We start from the raw sequence: 22,646 nt of genomic DNA, 5'->3' as shown, positions 1-22,646 counted from the left end.
GGACCTTTGTGTACTGTTGGTAGGGATGCAGACTGGTGCAGCCACTGTGGAAAGCTATATGGAGCTTTCTCAAAAAATTAAAAATGGAACTGCCTTATCATCCAGTGATTCCACTTCTGGGAATGTATCCAAAGAAACCCAAAACACTAATTTGAAAGACTATATGCACCCTTGTGTTGATTGCAGCATTTACAATAGTCAAGATATGAAAACAGTCCAAATACCCATCAGCAGATGAGTGGATAAAAAAGCTATGATACATTTACACAATGGAATATTACTCAGCTGTAATAAAGAAGATAATCTTACCTTTTGTGACAGCATGGATAGACCTGGAAATTATTATGCTAAGTGAAATAAGCCAGTCAGACAGAGACAAACACTATATAATCTCACTTATACGTAGAATCTAATCAACAAAATAATTTAACAAACAAAATAGAAACAGAAGCATAGACACATAGATCAGACTGACAGCTGTCAGAGGGAAGGGAGGTTGTGGGGCTGGATGAAGAAAGGTGAAGCGATTAAACAAAAAATATATGTGACACATAGACACAGATGACAGTGTTGTGATAGCCAGAGAGAAAGGAGGGCGGGGTGAGGTGGAAGAGGGGAAAGAAAGAGATGTGACTGGGGAGTGAGTGCGCGATGCAGTGTGCAGATGATGTTTCATTTAATTTTTTTGTACACTTTAAACCTCTATGGTTTTATTAACCAGTGTTACCCCAATAAACTCAATTAAAATAATCTAACAAGTTCTAATACTGAAGAAAGCTTTGAATGCCAACTCTGCCCATATTGATACAAGAGCTCAGTTTGTGCAATTAGTACAGATTGAGACTGAGAGGAGGGAAGGGGAGGGGAGGGGAGGAAGGGAAGGGGGGGGGTGGGGAGGGGAGGAAGGGAAGGGTTTCTCAGTTGTTGTCCAGGAGTTTGAATGGATCACTAAAGGTGAAGGATGAAGATAGTTGCCAGAATGGTCAGATGCATCAAGCTGATTAAGATAAAAGAGAAAGAGATGGCTGCTATTCTGATAGGATAGGGGTTTATCATCATGGAATGTCACATGCCCTGCTTATTAATAAACAATTCCTAAATTCGTCTAATAATAATAATAATAATAGTCTCCTATCATTTGTGTGTATGTGTATGTGTGTAATGGCGAGAGAGATCATGTTACATGCTGAGCACAGTGACTAGAATATAGTAAGCTCCCAGAAAATAGTAGTTGTGATTAATTGTGATGCTGGTGGACCACCACAGCGACGACTGGTTGAGTCCCCGAGTCCTACAAAGCCAGTGCTCTTTAATGAAGGTTGTCATCCACTGGTCTCTCCCTACCTGTCCTGTCACTTGCTGTTCCACAGATACACTCTGTTCTTTCTTTCCTTTGTGTATTTATTTATCTTGATTTTGTTTTAACCTCAGATGCCAGATGTGAGCAAACTGCTACCATTATTATTATTTTAAATTATCTGTCATTTAAAAGGGGAAGATTAGTAACATATCGGATTCCCCCAGGTATTGGATATATTTTAGTCTGACATTCCCTCTCCCTTCCTGTAAAACCCCAGGCAGTGAAGATTCCCTCAATTCTCCCAGGAAGAATTAGCAGCATTTTGTTCTTGCTTCTGCCCCACACAGTTCAGCTCACACAATTCCTGATTCCTCCACACCATTATTGCCTCGGTCTGTTTGTGTGTTTCACACTAAACTAGAATTTCTTAGTGGCGGGAGCTGTGTCTTAACCATTGTTATCCCATAGCACCTAGCTGGCACTTAGTGCATAGTTGGTGCTCAGTCTTTGCTTACTACATACACTGACACATTTTTGGGGCGGGGGCAGGTATCACCATTCTACTGTCATCATAGCTGTGTAACTTACACATAGATAGGACCATTTTGCCTAAATTCAGGAACTCATTGATTCCTTGTTCCAATACAAGATACAGCCACACATGCAGAGTTCTATGCACGCATACACCTGCCAGGAGCGGCCTCTGATCACAGTGAGTGTGATCCAAGTGTGTTGGCAGTTGGCTCTGTCCTGGGAAGCTGACAGCCCAGTGACAGCCCAGTGCTGCTCCGCTTTCATCCACACACACTGTCCTGGTGACCCTTCAGACATGGGCCTGACCTTGCCCTGTGCTGCTGGGCTGGTACTATATTCGAAGGACAGTCAGTGCCCATAATCCCACTGCTAGAAACTTATCTTCAAGAAATAAACTGAGGTGGGGACAAAAGAGTCTATGACAGAATTATCATCACCAGGAAATTTATGATTGCAAATACTTGTAGCTCTTTAAATGATGAGTAATAGGGACATTTGAATGTAAATTACAGCTCATCTACAGAAAGGCATAAACAACTTTTTAAAAGATTCTGTTTCTGATAACTTTTCTCCAGGTTCAAAAATGCTCATGACACAAAGTAATATAACAAGAAAAACAGTGTAAAAAACTGCATATACCCCCCAAAAGCATTTAATGGTGGGAGAGGAGAGTGTAGAGTTAAATAGGACCAGTAATCAGTATGCCAATAAGTGAATCAATGAGCAGAGGCCAAAATATGAATTAGGAAGAGTATCAGGTACCCCAGACACCAATTTACCCGTGGCATGAACCTGCTTAAAACGGCATATGATTTAGAAAAGAAAGATAAGAAGGAACCTACGAAATGGGTGCTTGTTATTTTTTTTTTAAGTTTCTTCTTTGACCAGCTTTGCCCCAATTTTAATATTAGAGTTAAAAAAGAAAGATAAACGGAATTCAAAGAAAGAAAAGGAAGAGCAATAGAGGCTAAGAGAGTGGATTGCACGTTGGTTAAATGGCTGTTGTCCCTGAAGCACGGTGCGCGGGGACAGATGGACACCCCTCCCAACCAGACTGAGCTCTAGGAGACTGCTTCCCCATGGGACTGAGTGCTGTGGTTTTTAGAGCCAGGCAGCCTTCCTCTGCCACTTTCTGGCTCTGAGGTTCTAGGTAAAGAACCTTAGGCACTGATTTCCTTGTTGGTCAACCGGCAACAGTAGACCTGATAGGGTATGGGAGATAATTTAAACAGTGTGCAAAAATGGCAGTGGGCAGTGCTGTGTTTTGGGTGATGGTGAGTGTTTTGGCTGGGAGGCCTGACTGTGCTCAGTGCTGAGGGCAGTGGGTTGGTTGTCTTCCGTGGTTTACTTTTTGGCATTCTTCCTCAAACTGCATGCCTGCCCATCCCCGGCTGAAGGGCTGCAATGGTGAGGATGAGGATACACTCCTTCTCCATACCATTCCCAGTCCCCCATTCTCCCCTGGGCCTGCTTTCCCTCCCCATGCCTGCCACCACAGGCATCTGCCCAGGCTCTGGTTCTGGCCCTTCAAATGTGATAATTAGTTTTTGAGTCTCTGTTGAGTACCTGTCACTGTGACCTTTGCCTAAACCAGTAGTTTTCAACTTGGGGGATGATTTCACCTCCCACAGGTCATTGCAACATCTGGAGACATTTTTTGTTGTCACAACTGGGGATGAGGCTGCTACTGACGTATAGTGGGTAGAGGTCAGGGATGCCACTAAACACCCTGCAGCACACAACCACTGACAACAAACAATTACCGACTCAAAATGTCGATAGAGTAGCCCCCCGTTATCTGCAGGAGATATATTCCAAGACCCCCAATGGATGCCTGAAAGCATGGATAATTCCAAACCCTTACCCTTAATTCCTACCTTACTATGATTTTTTTCCTATAAATACATACCTATGCTAAAGTTTAATTTATAAATCAGGCACATTAAGAGATTAATAACAATAACCAATATGATAGAACACTTATAACTATAACAAGTATACTGTAATAAAAGTTAAGTGAATGGATCTCAGTCTCTGGGAACTGAAATGGCTACTAAGTAACCAATGGGCAGTGGCATGTACAGCTGGATACAGCTGTCGAAGGCATGATTCTCGCCTCAGGCAAGATGAAGCGGACGGTGTGAGATTTCATCACACTGCTTAGAATGCTGTGCAATATAAACCTTATGAATTCTTTAGTTCTGCAATTTTTCATTTAATATTTTTGAATTGCGGTTGACCACGGGTAACTAAAACCACAGAAAGCGAAACTGTGGATACAGGGGCACTGTTGTGTTGATGCTGCCAAGAAACCCCATGCAGGCCAACAGGTGCAGGGTAGGGGATGATGGACTTTGCATTCATGGTAACAGAAACTTGTTAAGGTTCCCATTCTGAAATTTCACCTCCCCTCTCCCCTGCTTCCCTGTCCACCAGGACCAACAGTGGGAAAAATTTTAGCTCAGAGGAATAAAGTGATGCTTCAGTTCTCTGTTTCTGTTTTCAGAAGTTTTATAAATGATCCTTAATAGATAATTCAAGTTATCTATTCCTTTGCTACACTGTGAGACCTTTCTGTCCCCACAGACTCTAAATAAGGACCTTGTTAAACAATTACGCTGTTGATACATGATGCTCCAATACATAAGTGCTTTTCCATTTCCAGAGGTTCTGGCACTAGATAATCTTCAGATCCCTTCAACATACCTGAGAGGTGGGGATTGCTAAAATCTGTCACTGAACATTCCTGAGGCACTGAAGTCAGACAGCTAATAGATAAATGGGCTCAGACCTAAACCAGGACCTGCCACCTCAGCTAGACAGTGGTGAGCAAAGCAGCGGGCCACCTCGGCTGCGGCACCTGAACTGTCACACTTAGGCTTAAAGCCTTCTGCTGAGCCATTCCATAGATGAAGAAACTGAGTCAAATCAGGGTAAAGAAACTCAACTGTGGGGCTGCTATCATGTGGACATCTGTGTTAAATGTAAATGTAGATCTTAGATGCAGTGTAAGGAGAGAAATGTTTCAAGCACCGTAACTACATTGACTTGCAAGGTCTCTTCATTTTAAATGTCCCGTTCCTTCACTAGCTAAAGACCCTGAGCTGAGACATTCATCTTTGCTCAGCTAAAAATGGAATCTGTAATTACACTGTTTATCTGCTTCATTTCCTTAATGAAGGGGACTGTGGAAGACCATTTCTGCTTGAGTATCACAAAGGTATCATTTTGGCGAAGTTGCACAAAGAGAATGGAGCTTGCTGGCACCCAGCTATGAAAGGAGGTGCATTCACGGAGACAAAAGAAGAGGGAAGCTTTTCAAATGGCAACTCTATTCATTCCCAATTGTCTGCACATAATTACTGTGAACCCAAGTCAGTTATTCTCATCAGGGACATTTGTTGCTAAGGGAAAATTAAAGATATTCAATTGTGTGGATGCTTCATTGTGAGTGAGTGATGGGTCTGGTGGCCTCAGCTGTAGGTGTCCAGTGTAACGGGTGGGAGGGAGAGCAGTGTGATGGTGAAGAGTGTAGGCTCCAGGATGTGGTCACGGGTGTGTGTTTGGGCACCACCACTCATAGCACTGTGATAGTAGGCAAGCATCTCCATTTCTCTGGGCTCTGGGATCCTTATCTGCAAAACAGGACAGCAGCAGGGCCTTGCTCTCTGCATGCTGGTCAGGGTTCCATCCATGCAAATGGCCTGGCATAGTGTATGGCGTGCAGTAAGCACTTAGTGAGTGTTGACTGCAAAGGTGGTGGTGGTGGTTTTGCTGTTGAATAATGATAATGGTGAGTAGTCCCTCTCTGTGGAACTCAAGGCAAGCTATGTTTGCTTTCTGAGCACCAGTTTTCCCTTCTGGTACAAGAAAGAATCAGCATAGCTGAGCTCCATGATTCTTGTGTACCTACACCTTTGTATGATAAGGAGTTTTAAATGCCTCATAATCAAAACAATACTCATAGGGTGGCTGGAAATGAGTTATTGGTTTGCAATTTCATCGGTAATAGTAAAGACTGGCAAATATATGTGGTGTTTTCCATAGTACTTTAGACAAAGAAAGGTCATAGTAAACCATGTTATTCAGATTAAATGTGGCTGTGGTTTTATGTGATAATTCATGTGTTTCCCAAAAGCACATCAAGCAACCTCCTGCCAATCTGTAGTCATCCTGTAAACAGACTCGGTGGTTTATTATCCCATCAGTTTGTGTGCCCTACAATTGTCAAAGGAACAAGCATTTCATCTCCAGAAAGGACCAGAGCCAAATGAGTCTTGCCAGTGAACTTGGTGGACTCATTCCACTGTAACTGGGCCCAGACGATGAGAATCAGAGATGGTGCGATTATTGGGCATATTTAAATCACATGTGCTGCCCATCTCAGCCTGCCCCAGAGACCTTTCTTCCTTTCGTTCACTGGCCAAACTTCACAGAGCAGTTAAGTATATACGTGCTGGAATCACACAGCCCAAGTTCAGAGTCTGGCTCTGCTACATACACCAGTGGATAAATTTGGGCAATTTTTTTCAGTCCTCTCTCTCCTTCATTTACTAATCTGCAAAACGAAGACAACAATTATTTCCAACTCATAGTGCATTTTTTTATTTTGTATTGTTTTACTGTTAAATAAATTAATCTATGTAAAGCAGAACATCATCTGTGCATAGCAATTTCTTAATAAATTTAGCTGTTACCATCAATAGGTGATTAGATGCCATCTGCTTGCTTGTGCCATAGCCACTTATAATCTGTGCTATTGTTTACTTATCTTTATTTCATTCAATTGAACTCACTTTTTGACAATTAATATAATGATTGAAATTGAAAGTCAGTGTCACCATACAGAGAAAGAAATTGTAAAAATGAGAACCATGGAAATAAAAAATGTGTCACTCTGAACTTTACATTTGGCCTCCTGCAGTAAAAAGAGAGAAGAGCAAATGAAATAAGGATGATGAAAGTTCCCTAGCATCCAACGAAAAGGCCCTGCAGACAAAATCAGAAGCATTGGATAAGAACTGGGAAGGGAATGGTATGCCCACCACTGGCCTCCCTGTGTTGTTACTGTGGGGCTGAGCCCCTGAAGTCACCCTGCCTTCCACCTGAAGCAGGCAGTTTGCCACTAGGGACTCAGATTCTCACATTTATTTTGTCAACTTTATTCAGGAGACTTATTCATTATTCAGCAAGCATGTAATGATACTCTCTGAGAGTTAGCATTGCAGAGCAGAAGGGAACAGACAGTGTCTCCTTCCTGGTCCCTTGGGAGCACAACAACTACCAGCACTGTGCCTTCAGTGCAGTCAGGAGTCAGCAAGGCAACCGTCTGCTTGCCTTTTCTAACCAAAGGGTTCAGTGAAATACCATAGGCAGAAATCACCTGGCAGTAAGCACAGGCACTTAAATAGCATTGCCAGTGTGCTAGACACTTGCCAATATTAATTCATTTGATTCTCAAATAACCATGTGAGGTTAGTACTGTTATCACTATTTTGCAGATGAGGACACGAAGATGTGGAGAGATTAAAAACTCATCTGGGGTCACACAGCAATGGCAGAATACACAATCCCGAGAGTTTGTTCTTAGCTCCTAAGCAATGAGCCCAACTCCTGGCATGTGTATATAGCACTCCAAAAAGATGGCACTTCGTGAAGGTTGTGTGTGTGTCCCTGCATGCATGTCAGTCTGTTGAGAACGATAGTGCGCTAGTTTATTTTTTCCTCAGAACAACCCTGTGAACTAGCATGGGCATCTCCTCTTTTTTTTAATTTTTATTTTATTTTTTAAATATATTTATTGATTATGCTATTACAGTTGTCCCATTTCCGCCCCCCTCACTCCACTCCATCTTGCCCACCCCCTCCCTCCCACATTCCCAACCTATAGTTCATGTCCATGGGTCATACTTATAAGTTCTTTGGCTTCTACATTTCCTACACTATTCTTACCCTCCCACTGCCTATTTTCCACCTATCATCTATGCTACTTATTCTCTGTACCTTGGCCCCCTCTCCCCCTCCCACTCCCCTGTTGATAACCCTCCATGTGATCTCCATTTCTGTGGTTCCTTTCCTGTTCTAGTTGTTTGCTTAGTTTTCTTTTGTTTTTGTTTTAGGTGTGGTTGTTAATAACTGTGAGTTTGCTGTCATTCTTACTGTTCATATTTTTTATCTTCTTTTTCTTAGGTAACTCCCTTTAACATTTCATATAATAAGGGCTTGGTGATGATGAACTCCTTTAACTTGACCTTATCTGAGAAGCACTTTATCTTCCCTTCCATTCTAAATGATAGCTTTGCTGGATAGAGCAATCTTGGATGTAGGTCCTTGCCTTTCATGACTTGGAATACTTCTTGCCAGCCCCTTCTTGCCTGTAAGGTCTCTTTGGAGAAATCAGCTGACAGTCTTATGGGAACTCCTTTGTAGGTAACTTTGTTCTTTTCTCTTGCTGCTTCTAAGATTCTCTCCTTATCTTTAATCTTGAGTAATGTAATTATGATGTGCCTTGGTGTGTTCCTCCTTGGGTCCAGCTTCTTTGGGACTCTCTGAGCTTCTTGGACTTCCTGGAAGTCTGTTTCCTTTGCCAGATTGGGGAAGTTCTCCTTCATTATTTGTCCAAATAAGTTTTCCATTTTTTGTTCTTCCTCTTCTCCTTCTGGCACCCCTATAATTCAGATGTTGGAACGTTTCAAGATGTCCTGGAGGTTCCTAAGCCTCTCCTCATTTTTCCGAATTCTTGTTTCTTCATTCTTTTCTGGTTGGATGTTTCTTTCTTCCTTCCGGTCCACACCATTGATTTGAGTCCCAGTTTCCTTCGCATCACTATTGGTTCCCTGTACATTTTCCTTTGTCTCTCTTAGCATAGCCTTCATTTTTTCATCTACTTTTCAATCAAATTCAACCAATTCTGTGAGCTTCTTGATTACCAGTGTTTTAAACTGTGCATCTGATAGGTTGGTTATCTGTTTGCTGCTTAGTTGAATTATTTCTGGAGCTTTGAAGTGTTCTGTCATTTGGGCCTTTTTTTTTTTTTTTTTTTTTTTTTTTTTTGTCTTGGTGCTTCTGTTACTTAAAGGGGCGGAGCTTTAGGTATTTCCCAGGGCGGGGTAATGCTGGTGGCTGCGCTGTGATGCTGTATGTGGGGGAGGGGCAGAGAGGGAGCAGTTGTGTCTGCTCTACTCTCTGCTGGATTTCAGTCACTCCCTCTGCTACCCACAATCAAATTGGGCCCCTCTGGTGCTGATTCCCGAGTGGGTGGGCTTGTGCACTCTCTAGGCCCCTGTGGGTCTCTCCAATGACCTCTCCTGTGAGGCTGGGAGTTTCTCCTGCTGCTGCCCAACCCCCATGGGTGTTTTCACTCAGAGGTTTGAGGCTTTATTTCCCCGCGCTGGAGCCCTGGGTTACACGGTCTGCTTCGCTCCTGGATGAATGTTTATAGTTTATCTCCTTGGTGTCGGACCTCCTTGCCATTTGATTTTATGTCAGTTCTGGTTGTGCGAGGAGGCGCAGTGTGTCTACCTACGCCGCCATCTTGGTTCTCCGGCATCTCCTCTTTATGTCTGTGACCCAAATCAGCTGTTCTCCATTTAAAAATAAAGATGATTAAGAGTCTACTTCTTTTTGTTTTATAGAGGAAAAAACTACAGTGCACTATACTGCAATCACAAACACCAAATTAATTTCCTCAAAATAATTAAAGCTCAGTGAAAAGAGTATATTATTTTAAAATATCACAACAGGAAATAAATGCTTAGAGCGTGGTTTCCTGATCACCCGATTATCGCATTATTGTTACCAAACAATTGTTTTGCATTCAGTAACCCCATCATGGCTCACTTAGTGCCAGAGCCTCCCAGACGGACATTCCATAAAACATCTACCCATGGTTCTGAAATCCAACTAATTGTATTTTGAATATAAACGGGACTTCATGTACACATCATTTTCTTAAAATACTATTAAGTTTCACAACTGTAAATGTAAATTATACATGTGCATATAACATATATTACATGTAATATGTTTAAAATACATGCTTATATTTTATATAAATATATGTGTATGTTTTACATAAACATCAGCCAAAAACATTGTACAGAGTTTGGGTGCTGGGAACCAGTAAGCATTCTCCTGGGAAAATGTTAAGGAGAAGGCTTCCAGTGAAGATAACTTGTGCTACTGGCATCTCCATTTTACAGACGAGAATACTGAGGATTAGCTGGAAACAATGGAGCTGGGATTTGTACTCTAAACTTCTCTGACTTTAGAGCCTTCAACTCTAACCACTATGTTATACCAGCTGTCATCCTCACTTACATACATATGTATATTTTAAAATGTTTCAATTATAGTTGACATACAATATGATATTAGTTTCAGGTTGTGATTAGACATTTATATACTTTATAAAGTGATCACCCCAATAAATCTAGTACCTATCTGACACCATATATAGTTATCACGCTATTATTGACTATATTACCTGTGTTGTACTTTACATCCTTGTGACTATTCGGTAACTACCAATTTGTAATTCTACATCCCTTCACCTCTTTCACTCAGGCCACCCTCACCCCATTGGCAACCTTCAAAATGCTCTATCTACAGGTCTGTTTCTGTTCTGCTTGTTTGTTTATTCTGTTCTTTAGATTCCACATATAAATGAAATCATCGGCCATTTGTCTTTCTCTATCTGACTTATTTCACTTAGCCTGATACCCTCTAGGTCCATCCATGTTGTTGCAGAGGGCAAGATTTCATTCTTAAAGCTGAGTCATATTCCCTTGTATATTTGCACCTCTGCTTCTTTATCCAGTCATCTGTTGATGGACACTTAGGTTGCTTCCGTATGTATCTTAGCTATTATAAATTCTGTGATCCTCATTTTAAGTCACAATGGCTTCATTAGAATGCAGCATTATTTTTGTTTCTGTTATTTACTATTACTGCTACTACTATTATTATTAACTGACACTTACTTAGCACTCATTATTTTTCATGTACTGTAGTAGGTATTCAGCATATATTATTTACTTCTCACATCAACTTCTTATAGAAGACCTATATTATCCCTCAATTACAAATTTAAAAAATTGAGACTTAGTGAGGTTTTGGAACTTGTGCAATGGACATAACTTGCTGAGATAATTTAATCAGCTACAAACCTTCACCAAGTGCCTACTATGTATTCATTTATGTGCAGCATTATGTAGGGCTGTATTACTGGACAAGGAACTTCATAATAGTAGGATTAAGCTCATGGCTTTTGTTCAAAGGCATTACGTATTTTACTAGTCCATATTTCAATTTTGTTCCTGTAATAAAACCATGCAATTGTATCATGACCTTTGTCTCACCCTAAATAATATCGTGTAACATATTTTATACATTTATTTAGATATACATATGCATTTGTTGCTAAGTTCAAGTAAATCCGAGGTCGGAGACCTGGTGACTGATGTCCCAGAAAGTAGAATTCTTATGATGCATAAATGATAGCTGATCAAGCCAACACAACTGCTTGAGGAATTACAGCTTATAGAGTTGCTTGGCAGATGAAACCACTTGACTAATTAGAAAATAATGCATAATGCTGTGCCTGGAAAAATCACAGAGCAGCAGGAGTGGAGCTGCGTTCTGAGTTCCTATGGGCTGCCAGTCTCAATAAGGCCTGTGCCTTGTGTTTGTTATCTTCTTCTTTTTTTTCCTTATTCCTACAGCCCAGAAATTGAAACAGACCCTGGAGCCTTGTGATACTGAATATCCAGCATTTGTCTCTGAGCGCACCATCAAGGAAACCTCAGGGAACATTGCTTGTGAAGACTGCTCCAAGTAAGCCCCCACCCTTCTGCTCAGTAGGACCTTTCCCAGATGGGCCAATGTGACTGGCAGCAGAGGATTGTGTGGAGAGATGGAAGCGTGGCTGCCCTCTTGTGTGAGGAAGTATTTCCATCATTTTGGAAGATACAGCACTTGGCTTTGTTAGAGAGATCACTTAGAGTTTGGGAAGCATTCAGAATGCATTAGAATGCATCCTAGAATATGGCCTATTTATGTTTGTTGGTGGTTGGGAAAAGTCCTAATTGGTGTTTCCCTAATGGACAGTTGACAATTTCAGCTATCTGTTCAAGGTGTGTTTACTGAACGCACCAAATCTTCAGGATTCACTGAAATATGATGATTGGTATGATACTTGGCCATTTAATATACATTTCCCTGATTATTAATTTGGGTGCGCCTTTTTAAAAAAAACAGTTTGGTCATATGGGGTTCCTGAACTCTTCATTCCTGTATTCCTATTGGCAGCTCTCTGTTGGGGAGTGGATCCAGTCATACTGATTTGGGGTTTGGATACAATTTCTTTGCAGTTATGTGACCTGCCCATGTGCCTTCCTATTCCTGGACCTGTGTCTTCACATTTATAGTTGTCCTTAGACGCACAGAAATTTCCTTTTGCTTTTATTTTAATGTAGTCTAATTTATTCTTTGTTTTTTGATTTATGTATTTTGTTTGTTGTTTAAGAGATCAGTCTCTGTCCTAATGTTATAATGATATTCTCATGTATTTTTATTCTGAATACTTTAAAGCGTTACCTTCCACATTTAAGACTTTAAGCCCCTGGAATTTGTGTGTGTGTGTGGCATGAGGTAGAGTCTAGTTTGGTTCTTTTCTGCATAGTTGGCCTTTCACCTAGCACTTTTTATTGAATAGTCCTTATTTTCCAATAAATTTATTATGTCACTTGTGTCTTGGGCCTAGTTCCCATCTACATGAAGATCTATTTTCAGGTTTTATGGTTTGTCAGTACCTATATCAGTACCCTGTCTCTTTAAATATTATGGCTTTATAATAGGACTTGTTATTTAGAACAAATAACTTTCATTATTCTTCTTCTAAGTCATCTTGGCTATTCTTGCCTCTTTACTCTTTCACATTAATTTTAAAATCAGCTTGTTAATTTCCATGACTTATGTTGGGGTTTTGATTAAAATTGCTATGTTATATATTAATTTGAAGATAATTGCTGTCTTTTATGATATTGGAACTTTCCCCCTATAAACTAAGTATATCCATTTCTTTACATGTCTCTGTCTATGTTTTTCAATACAGTTTAATAATTTCACATTAGATTTATACCTTGACAGCTTATAATTTTTCTTGCTATCATAAATGGTATATATTTAAAACTGTATTTTCCAATTGGTAATTGCTAGCATAGGAGAACACCACTGATTTCTGTACATTGAGTAGCTTATACCCAACAAACTGCTAAATGTTCTTTCAGATCCAATGGTTTGTGTATAGATTCTCTTAGGTTTTTTGCAAAGACAGTAACATCACTTGTGAAAATTTCCTTTCCAATATTTATACTTAATTATTGTTTTATATTTCATTGCCCTGGACTTCTGACACATAGTTGAATCGAAGCAATAAGAGTAGGTAACCATGTCTTATTCCTAATTTAAAGGAATTGCTCCTAATAATTTCATGTTAAGTATGATGTTTGTTATAGGGTTTTTGAAGTTGTAGTGAATTATAAATAATATAAAATTTACCATTGTAACTATTTTTAAGTGTACAATTCAAGTGCATTAAATAATTCACGATGTTGTGCAACCATAACTATTATCCATTTCCCAAATCTCTGTAGGTTTTTGGTAGTTAACCATTTATTAAGTTAAGAAACCTCTTTAAGAGTATTTGGTGCTGCTGTTATTGTTTGAAACTTGGATGTTGAACTTCAGACTTCCAGCCAAGATGGAGTCATAGGTAGATACACTTTGCTTCCTTGCAAAACTAAAAGAAGGACAACAACCAATTTAAAAACAAAAAATAACCAGAACTGCCAGAAAATTGAACTGTATAGAAGTCCAACAACCAAACAGTTAAAGAAGAAACATCCATCCAGACTGCACTTCAATGTGGTGAAGTGGGTTGCCCTGCCCTGGTGAAAACCTAAGGCTCCTCCCCTTGCAATATAACAGGTGCGCTGAGACTAAGAAATATGGACCAAAAGAAAGAACAGGTCAAAACTCCAGAAAAGGAATTAAGCAATGAAGAGATAGCCAAACTATCAGATGCACAGTTCAAAACATTGGTAATCAGGATGCTCATAGAAGTGATTGAGTTTGGTCACAAAATGAAAGAAGAAATGAAGGCTACACAAAGTGAAACAAAGGAAAATATACAGGGAACCAACAGTGAAAGGAAGGAAACTGGGACTCAAATCAACAATTTGGGGCAGAAGGAAGAAATAAACATTCAACTGGGACAGAATGAAAAACAAGAATTCAAAAAAATGAGATGCTTAGGAACCTCTGGGACAACTTGAAATGTTCCAACATCTGAGTCATAGGGGTACCAGAAGGAGAAGAGGAAGAACAAGCAATTGAAAAATTATTTGAAAACATAATGAAGGAGAACTTCTACAATGTGGCAAAGGAAATAGAATTCCAGGAAGTCCAGGAAGCTCAGAGAGTCCCAAAGAAGTTGGACCCAAGGAAGCACACACCAAGGCACATCATAATTACATTACCCAATATTAAAGATAAGGAGAGAATCTTAAAAGCAGCAAGAGAAAAGGAGACAGTTACTTACAAAGGAGTGCCCCAAAGACTGTCAGCTAATTTCTCAAAAGAAACCTGGCAGGCAAGCAGAGGCTGGAAAGAACTATTTAAAATCATGAGAGAGAAGGACCTACATCCAAGATTACCCAGCAAAGCTTTCATTTAGAATGGAAGGGCAGATAAAGTGCTTCCCAGATGAGGTTGAGTTAAAGGAGTTCATCGTCACCAAGCCCTTATTATGTGACGTGTTAAAGGGACTTATATAAGAAAAAGAAGACGATCAAAACTATGAGCAGTAAATGGACAACAAACTTACAACTGTCAATAACCGAACCTAAAAAACAAAAACAAACTAAGCAAATAACTAGAACAGGAACAGAATCACAGAAATGGAGATCACATGGAGGGTTATCAATGGGGAGATGGAGAGGGGAGAATGGGGGAAAAGGTACAGGGAATAAGAAACATAATTGGTAGGTAGAAAATAGACAGGGGGAGGTTCAGAATAGTATAGGAAATGTAAAAGCTAAAGAACATATATGTATGACCCATGGACATGAACTAAGGGAGGGGGAGGGAGTGCTGGAGGGAGGGGGGTTTCATGGAAGAAGGTGATAAAGGGGATAAAAAATGGGACAACTGTAATAGCATAATCAATAAAATATACTAAAAAAAGAGACATGGATGTTGAATTTTATTAAAAATTTTTGTCTACATATATTACAAAAATAAGTTTAATTCTTAATATATTGCATTACATGGGTATGATCTTTAAATTTTTTCCAATCATGAACTATATATACCATAAATATCCTTAATAGCAGATGCGTTGTCTAATGTGAAAACATACTTGCTTTCCCATGATGGACTTTCATTGTCAGGATTACAGAAAGCAAAACATATTTTAGGATTCATTTGCTTATACTATATGGCGAACTTCTGCATCTGTGCTCACCAAGATGAATGGGTAATACTTTACATTTCTTGTATTGTCATTCAACTTTTTTCTTACTGTGATTTTATTGTCACAATATTACTTGGAGCATTTCCCCTCTTTCTCTAATATCTTAACATTTTGAGTAAGATTAAATTATTTGTTTTTATAGGTTTGGTAAAACTCATAAAACTATCAGTAACTGATGGATTTTTGTTTGTTTCTTTGTGAGTAAATTTTCAAACACTGAGTTAGTTTATTTAGTGGGTGGCTATCTCTTTGGAATTTCTATTGTTTTTGAAATGACTTTGGTGATTATATTTCTTAAAAAAATGCCTATTTCATCTCACTTTTCAAGGCTACTGCATTCATTTGTTAAAAGTATTATCTTTGGATTAAAAATGCTACCCTATTGATGATTTTCCTCTTTTAAATTAATCTCTCTCCCTCCCTCTCTTACCTCTCCCTCCCTTTTCCTTCCTCCCTCCTCATCTCCTCTCTCTCTCTCTTTTCCTAACTCCCTGCCTCCCACTGTCCTGTGTGCATGTTTCCTCCTTCCCCTCCATACTGGCAGAGATATGTTTGTTTTGCTTCTCTTTTCAAAGAACAATCATTTAGTATGTTCGATTCTTTCTGTTGTTTCTTTGGCTTTCTATTTTATTTATTTTGCTTCTTATCTCTATTATTACCTTTCTTCTGTGTTTTGGGGGTTTAATCTTTTCTTTAATTTTATAATATTTTCTGTTTGCTGTTTACCTTTTCATCTTCATTCATATATATAATACATTATATAAATACAAAATTTCTCTCTACATTGCAGGTTATCTCCATAAATTTAATATATAGGGCTTTTATTATTATTTAACTAATTTTTTTAATTTTCACAATTTTTGATCTATAATATTTAAGTAGTCTTAAGATTTCATAATATGCAGGGTTTGAGGCTTTTAAAAAATGTTAATGTCTAATTAAATGACAATGTGGTCTGTATAACATGTTTTTTACAATGTGTGGAGACTTGCTTTGTATTCTAGTACTTGTCCATGTATTTTTGAAAGCAAGTTTCATTCTCTAATAGCTGGGTACAGGGGTTAACATGTTAGTATGAATCTATTGGCTCAAGTGTGTTTCCAAGTTGGTTTTTAGAGGTATGTATTTTGTTTTACTTTTATTTATTTTTTTAGTTACAGTTGACATACAATATTATAGGGGGTGTCTATTTTAGATGGTAATTAATCTCTTACTGGCTTAGGGATTTTTCACCCCTTTGTGTCATGAAATTCATTTTGCTTTCTATGTTTTGAAGCTATGTTACCATGAGTATCTCTGTTCAGGATTGGTATAACTTTCTAACAAATCATTCCTTTTATCACTGTGTAAAATCTTTTTTTCTGTTTTTTTTCTTTTAATTGTTGTTCTGTTACAGTTGTCCCAATTAAAGTCCTTTATGATTGTTTGCTAATAGCATAGGCACAGTAGATCTTTTTTTGAGTAACACTTACAAGGCATATTTCCCCCTTTCCCTCCATTTTCAATTCTTTTTAGTCATGCTGCATTAGGATTTGTCTTATAAATAGCTGAATATAGCTGGATTTGAAATACCTCTGCTTATTATTGGTAGAATTATTTATATTGTCATTTTATATGCCCTCTATTCTTAATTCTTTTTCTTTGCTTTTTTTTTTTTTTGCCTTCTATTGGATTTATTGTTTTCTCTACTCCTTTTCTCCCCATTACTAGTAGTGAAGTTTATGCTCTTTATTTTTTTTTGGTAGTTACCTCAATGTTTTTAACATGCTTTAATTGCTCAGGATTCTTCCCTCCTCCAGGACAAAACTTAGAATTCTCTAACCTAGATTACCTTGCATCTTTGCCACGTAATATGCTTTAACACTTCAGTTCTACCATGTTTTTAAACCCACTGTACATTGTATTACTCTTACTCCTGCCTATCGTAAGTAAAATGTTTACCAATCTGTTTACTCACTATTGTTTTCTTAAAGCCATTGCTTTTTTGTTTCAAAGTATTTTGGAAGTTTTTTCAAGAATGATCTGGGAGTGGTAAATGCTTTCATTCTTTGTCAAAAACACCTTTTTTGGTAGGTATTCTGCAGGGATAATTTAACTCCACAGTGTCTAAATAAAAATATTTTGAAGATATCATTCCATTGTCTTCTGACTTTTAGTTTTGCACCTTTCTAAGTAATCTGGCTCCCCACCCGTCATGGCTCTGAAAGAGTTTACTCTCTCTCTAATGTTCTGAAATTTCACTAAAAAATAAACTATGTATAGATATAAATTTGTTTGTCTGTTTATGTACTTTGTTCTGAATAACTTCCTTCAAGTTAACTAGAGTTCATTAATTTCCTTTTTATTGTGTCTAGTCTGCTGCTTAGAGTGAATTGAATTTTTAATATGGCTTTCTTTCATTTTCTAGAAGGTTTATTTGCTTCTTTAAAAAATTTGCATATTCTTTTATGTAGAGTCTTATTCTTAAGTTTCCTATACCCTAATTCTAAAGGCTTTTAAAGATTATTTTAGTAATTTAAATTTTGAGGGTACCAATCCTCTTGTTTCTTGTATCTGCTTGCTTTCAACATAGATTTTTGTCCTCATGTTTTATCATTTTTGACTGTAAACTGATCTTTACTATTAAATATTATTTTTGTGGGAACAGAATAGAGTTTGAGTTTCTCTTCACAATAGGTTTCTATCTGGTCTTCAATCATGTATACTATTGGTATTGACTACCTGGGAATAATTGTTAGATAACCTTTTGTATTTAGGAGTTTCTGCATCATATAATTACAGTAAATATTTTTCCTAGGCAGCTTGTAGTGTAGGCATAAAGTTTGATTTCTCATGCTAATGTCAGAGCCCTAGACAACACCAGATTATGAGCTTTTTACACTTAGCTATAAATGTACGAATTGGCTTTTAGTATCTTGTAATTACATTGAAACATGCTTGTTTTATTTTACTCTTTCATTCCACATGTCTAAGTGTCTAGAGAAGAATGGCTTCCATTACTTGCCCAGTCTGCCTTGATATAGTTTCCCTCTGACTTAGGGCATCTGAGAGCAACCGCAAGCAAGCACTGAGGTATAGTGGTTTAGTGTAGAAGCTGTGCATCAGAGAGTCCAGAGTGTGAGTCCTAGTTCAAGCAAATGCTAACTGTGTGACCCCAAGGAAGAACCTAAACACTCTGAAATTCAGCTTCTCCTGGGCAATTTGGGGGATAATAATAGTATATATATCATAGGCTTGTTGTAAGAGTGAAGTGGGAAAATTTATGTTATGAATTTAACATAATGCCTGAAACAGAGGCATACTTAACAAATGACCACATTTAATACAAGCATAATACCATATCAGTTCAGTATAAAATAAATCATAAACCATTCTGTTGAAATGTGAATTTTCCTTTCATAGTCTAATATCATGTCACTACTGTAGTAAAGGGTATAGCAAATATGTATCTCAGATGACAAGTTCATGTATGACTTAAGGACTGTTGATAGTTCATGGCTCTCTGTGAAGTGAACTCCACTGATTTTATAATGATTTCAAACCTTTTCTTGACCAGAGGGATATTATATCCTTAGTCATCATAACTACAAACTCCATGAGGTGGACAGTATCTCTTAGTGAATGATAAGCAACCATACGTAGTACAGTAAATGAGGTTTCTTATTTCCATTCTAAGTGAGAAAACAAATAAAACCAAGATAGATCATTTTTAGGGCAAGTAATATGTTTTCTTATTGACCTGTAATTAGAAACCAACAACATGAGAGCAGTGTGATTAAAATAAGTGACCTAAAGATTTCCAACTAAAGAGAAGACTACCTTTCATTCAGCGGGAGGTTACTACATTCCTGTTATGCTCCAGAAACTGCTGGAGCTTTGGGAAATCTACAGATGAGTAAGATAAAAAGTTGATGCTGAAGGTGTTTTCACCCACCATGACTAGCCTGTTTCAGACCTTGAATTTCATGCTGGCTTGAACACTCACAGGAGGTTGGGAAGTTGAGTAAGGCCTTATGCAACTTTCTGGCCCCAGTGAAAAGACAATGAGGGCTTTGAAGGATTTTCCTTTCAAAGCTTTAGTTCAAGACCACCACCCAGCAGCTCAGTCATACATTACAGAAGCTGAACAATAAAAGCCTAAGGATCTGATGGAGAGAGGAAAAGGGACTTGTGCTTTTCCTCTCTTTTTAAATAAGCTTTTTATTGACACACAAGGTCTATCTGGAAGGTATCTAGCCATGTACTATGAAAAATAGAGACATTTATTGAAGAAGATACAAGATACAAGGAACATTGTCCATAGGACAATGACACCTCAGTCCTCTTCAAAGTAGGCAGCCATCTTGGGACCTCACACAATTCTCCCAATCACCACCAGCTGCCCTGTTGTATTTTCCTGAATCTCATCAATGGTCTGAAATCTCTTCCTTTTCAGGATTTTTCTGGAGGGGGAAAAGCCAGAAGACATAGTATTCCAAATCTGTACCATAGTGGGGCTGAGTCACCTGAGTGATTTGATGTTTCGCAAAAAAAACTCTGCACAGGACATGACGCATGAGCAGGTGCCTTGTCGTGATGAAGCTGCCAATCACCGTTGCCCATCGCTGTGCCCTTCTAAATCATCTGAATAGTTTCCATGGAGGAATATTTATGTTTAACATAAAATTTGATGCAGATTTGTTGTTCTTCCCACTCAGTCATTTTGATGCAGATTTGTTGCTCTTCCCACTCAGTCATTTTGAATGTGATAGCCACTCAGGATACATGCTCACTCAGTGGCATCTACCACCCCCACCAACTAGTACAGTGAAGTCATCATTGTTCATGCATATGCATTCTAGGCCACTGTCCTTGGCTTCTACATTACATCAATGATGTGTAAACCCTTCTTGTTGTTTTAACAATGGTTAGACTCTTCCTGAACAGACTTGTATAGCAGATAAAGAAAAGTGTATAAACTATACATTTGCAGCTTGATGACTTTTCACAAAGTTAACATATCTATATAATAAGCACTGAGGTTAAGAACTGAAAGAACATTCAAGCCCCCCAGGAACCTCCCACCTTCCCCCTTCTAGTACAACCTCATTTACCATAAGATAACCACTCTCTTGATTTCTTCCATGATACATTGGTTTTACTTGTTTCTAATGTCAACTTGTGAGGTAACAACTTAATTCATAAGATATGGGAGTTGATGTATGAATAATTTTGAAGGAAGTTTCTAAGGCATTCACTTGGAAAACAAAATAAGGTCTTAGGGGGAAAAGTTAAAGGTACCTTAGGACTTTAGTGAGCATTTCTTGTTTTTAAAATGACTTTTTTATTTTTTAATTACAGGGGTATGATGTATGATTAGACAGTTATATAACTTACAATGTGATTACCCCAGTAAGTTTATTACCCACCTGGCACCATAGTTATTAAAGTATCATTGACTATATTTCCTATACTATACTTTATATCCCCATGGCTATTTCTTAATAACCGGTTTGTACTTCTTAATCACTTCTGCTTTTTTGCCCTCCCCCTCCTTCTATCCCTTACTATCTGGTAAACTTCAAAATGTTCTCTGTATCTATGAGTTTGATTCTGTTTTGTTTATTTTATTTTATTTTGTAGATTCCACAGATAAGTGAAACACATGGTATTTGTCTTTGTCTGTCTGACTTACTTCACTTAGCATAATACCCTGTAGATCCATCTATGCTGTTGCAGATGGCAAGATTATTTTTTATGGCTGAGTAATATTCCATTTTATATATGTACACATTCTTTATCCATTTATCTATTGATGGACACTTAGTTTGCTTCCATACCTTTGTTATTGTAAATAATGCTGCAATGAACATATGGATGCACATGTCTTTTAGAATTAGTGTTTTGAGTTTCCTGGGGTAAATACCCACAAGTGGTATTACTGGGTCCTCTTTTCTCTTGTTATATAGCCTATGTTTTAAAATCTGTTTTTTTCTGATATATGTATTGCTGTCCCAGATTTTGTTTTTGTTTTCTTGAAATAATTTTTTTATTCCTTTACTTTTGGTCTGTGCGTATCTTTTGATCTGAAGTGAGTCTCTTGTAGGTAGCAGATGTAAGGATTCTGTTTTCTTATCAGTTCAATCACCCTGTGTCTTTTGATTGGAGCATTTAATCCATGTACATTTAAAGTAAATGTTGGTAAATATATAGTTATTACAATTTTGTAATTTATATTTTTATCTTTCTTTTACTTCTTCTTCTTAAAGAATTCCCTTTAACATTTCTCATAATACTGGTTTGGTGGTGATGAACTCCTTTACCTTTTTCTCGCATGGAAGATTTATCTGTCTTTCAATTTTAAGTGATAGCTTTGCTCGGTAGAGTAGGTCCTTGCTTTTCACCTCTTTGAATGTTTCCTGCCAGTGCCTTCCATCCTGCAAAGTTTCTGTTGAGAACTCAACTGATGTCATGGGAGCTCCTTAGTAGATAACTAATTTTCTCTTGCAAATTTAAGGTTCTCTTTATCTGTAACTTTTGGTGTTTTAATTATGACATGTCTTGGTGTGGGCATCTTTGGGTTCATCTTGTTTGGGACTCTGTACTTGCTGAGCTTGTATGTCTATATCCTTTACCAGGTAGGGGAAGTTTTCCATCATTATTTCTTTGAAAAGTTTTTAAATTTCTTGCTCTTTTTGTTCTCCTTCTGGTATCTCTATGATGCAAATGTTGGTATACTTGATGTTTTCCCAGAGGGCTCTTCAACTATTATTCTTATTATTCTTATTATTCTTTGCTGTTCTGATTGGGTGTTTTCTGCTACCTTGTCTTCCAAAATACTGATTTGATCCTCTGCTCCCTCTAATCTACTGTTGATTCCCTCTAATGTATTCTTCAATTAGTGATTATACTCTACATTTCTCACTGGTACTTTTTTATGTTTTCCATGTTCATTTTTATGTTTCCTATATCTGTTGAAGTTTTCACTAAGTTAATTGAGTATCCTTATAACCAATGTTTTCAACTCAGTATCTGGTAGAGTGCTTGTCTCCATTTTGTTTAGTTATTTTTCTGGAGTTTTGATCTGCTCTTTCATTTGGGTCATGTTTCTTTGTCTCCTCATTTTAGCTTCCTCCCTGTATTTGTTTCTATGTGTTAGGTAGAGCTGCTACATCTCCTGGTTTTGGTAGAATGGGAGACCCAGTGGTGCAGTTTCCCTGGTCACCTGAGCCCGGTACTCCAGGTGTGTCCCTTGTGTAGGTTGTATGTCACTACTGTTGTACTTGAGCCTTGATTGCT

The 22,646-nt window shown here is 38.1% G+C and overlaps 1 protein-coding gene across 1 annotated transcript in view; it reads left to right on the top strand.

Annotated features, from left to right (window-relative positions):
• The window catches only part of CACNA2D3 (calcium voltage-gated channel auxiliary subunit alpha2delta 3), an 870,474-nt gene that overhangs the window by 805,994 nt on the left and 41,834 nt on the right, over nucleotides 1-22,646 (top strand). Inside the window, exon 35 of the mRNA XM_045192346.2 lies at nucleotides 11,557-11,668. Within this exon, the coding sequence (XP_045048281.1) occupies nucleotides 11,557-11,668 (112 nt within the window). The remainder of the gene's footprint in view (nucleotides 1-11,556; nucleotides 11,669-22,646) is intronic.

The sequence above is a fragment of the Desmodus rotundus genome, chromosome 8 (assembly GCF_022682495.2).
Source record: "Desmodus rotundus isolate HL8 chromosome 8, HLdesRot8A.1, whole genome shotgun sequence".
Taxonomy (NCBI): domain Eukaryota; kingdom Metazoa; phylum Chordata; class Mammalia; order Chiroptera; family Phyllostomidae; genus Desmodus; species Desmodus rotundus.
The sequence above is the reverse complement of the archived record's forward strand: the minus strand, read 5'-3'. Positions and strand labels throughout refer to the sequence as shown.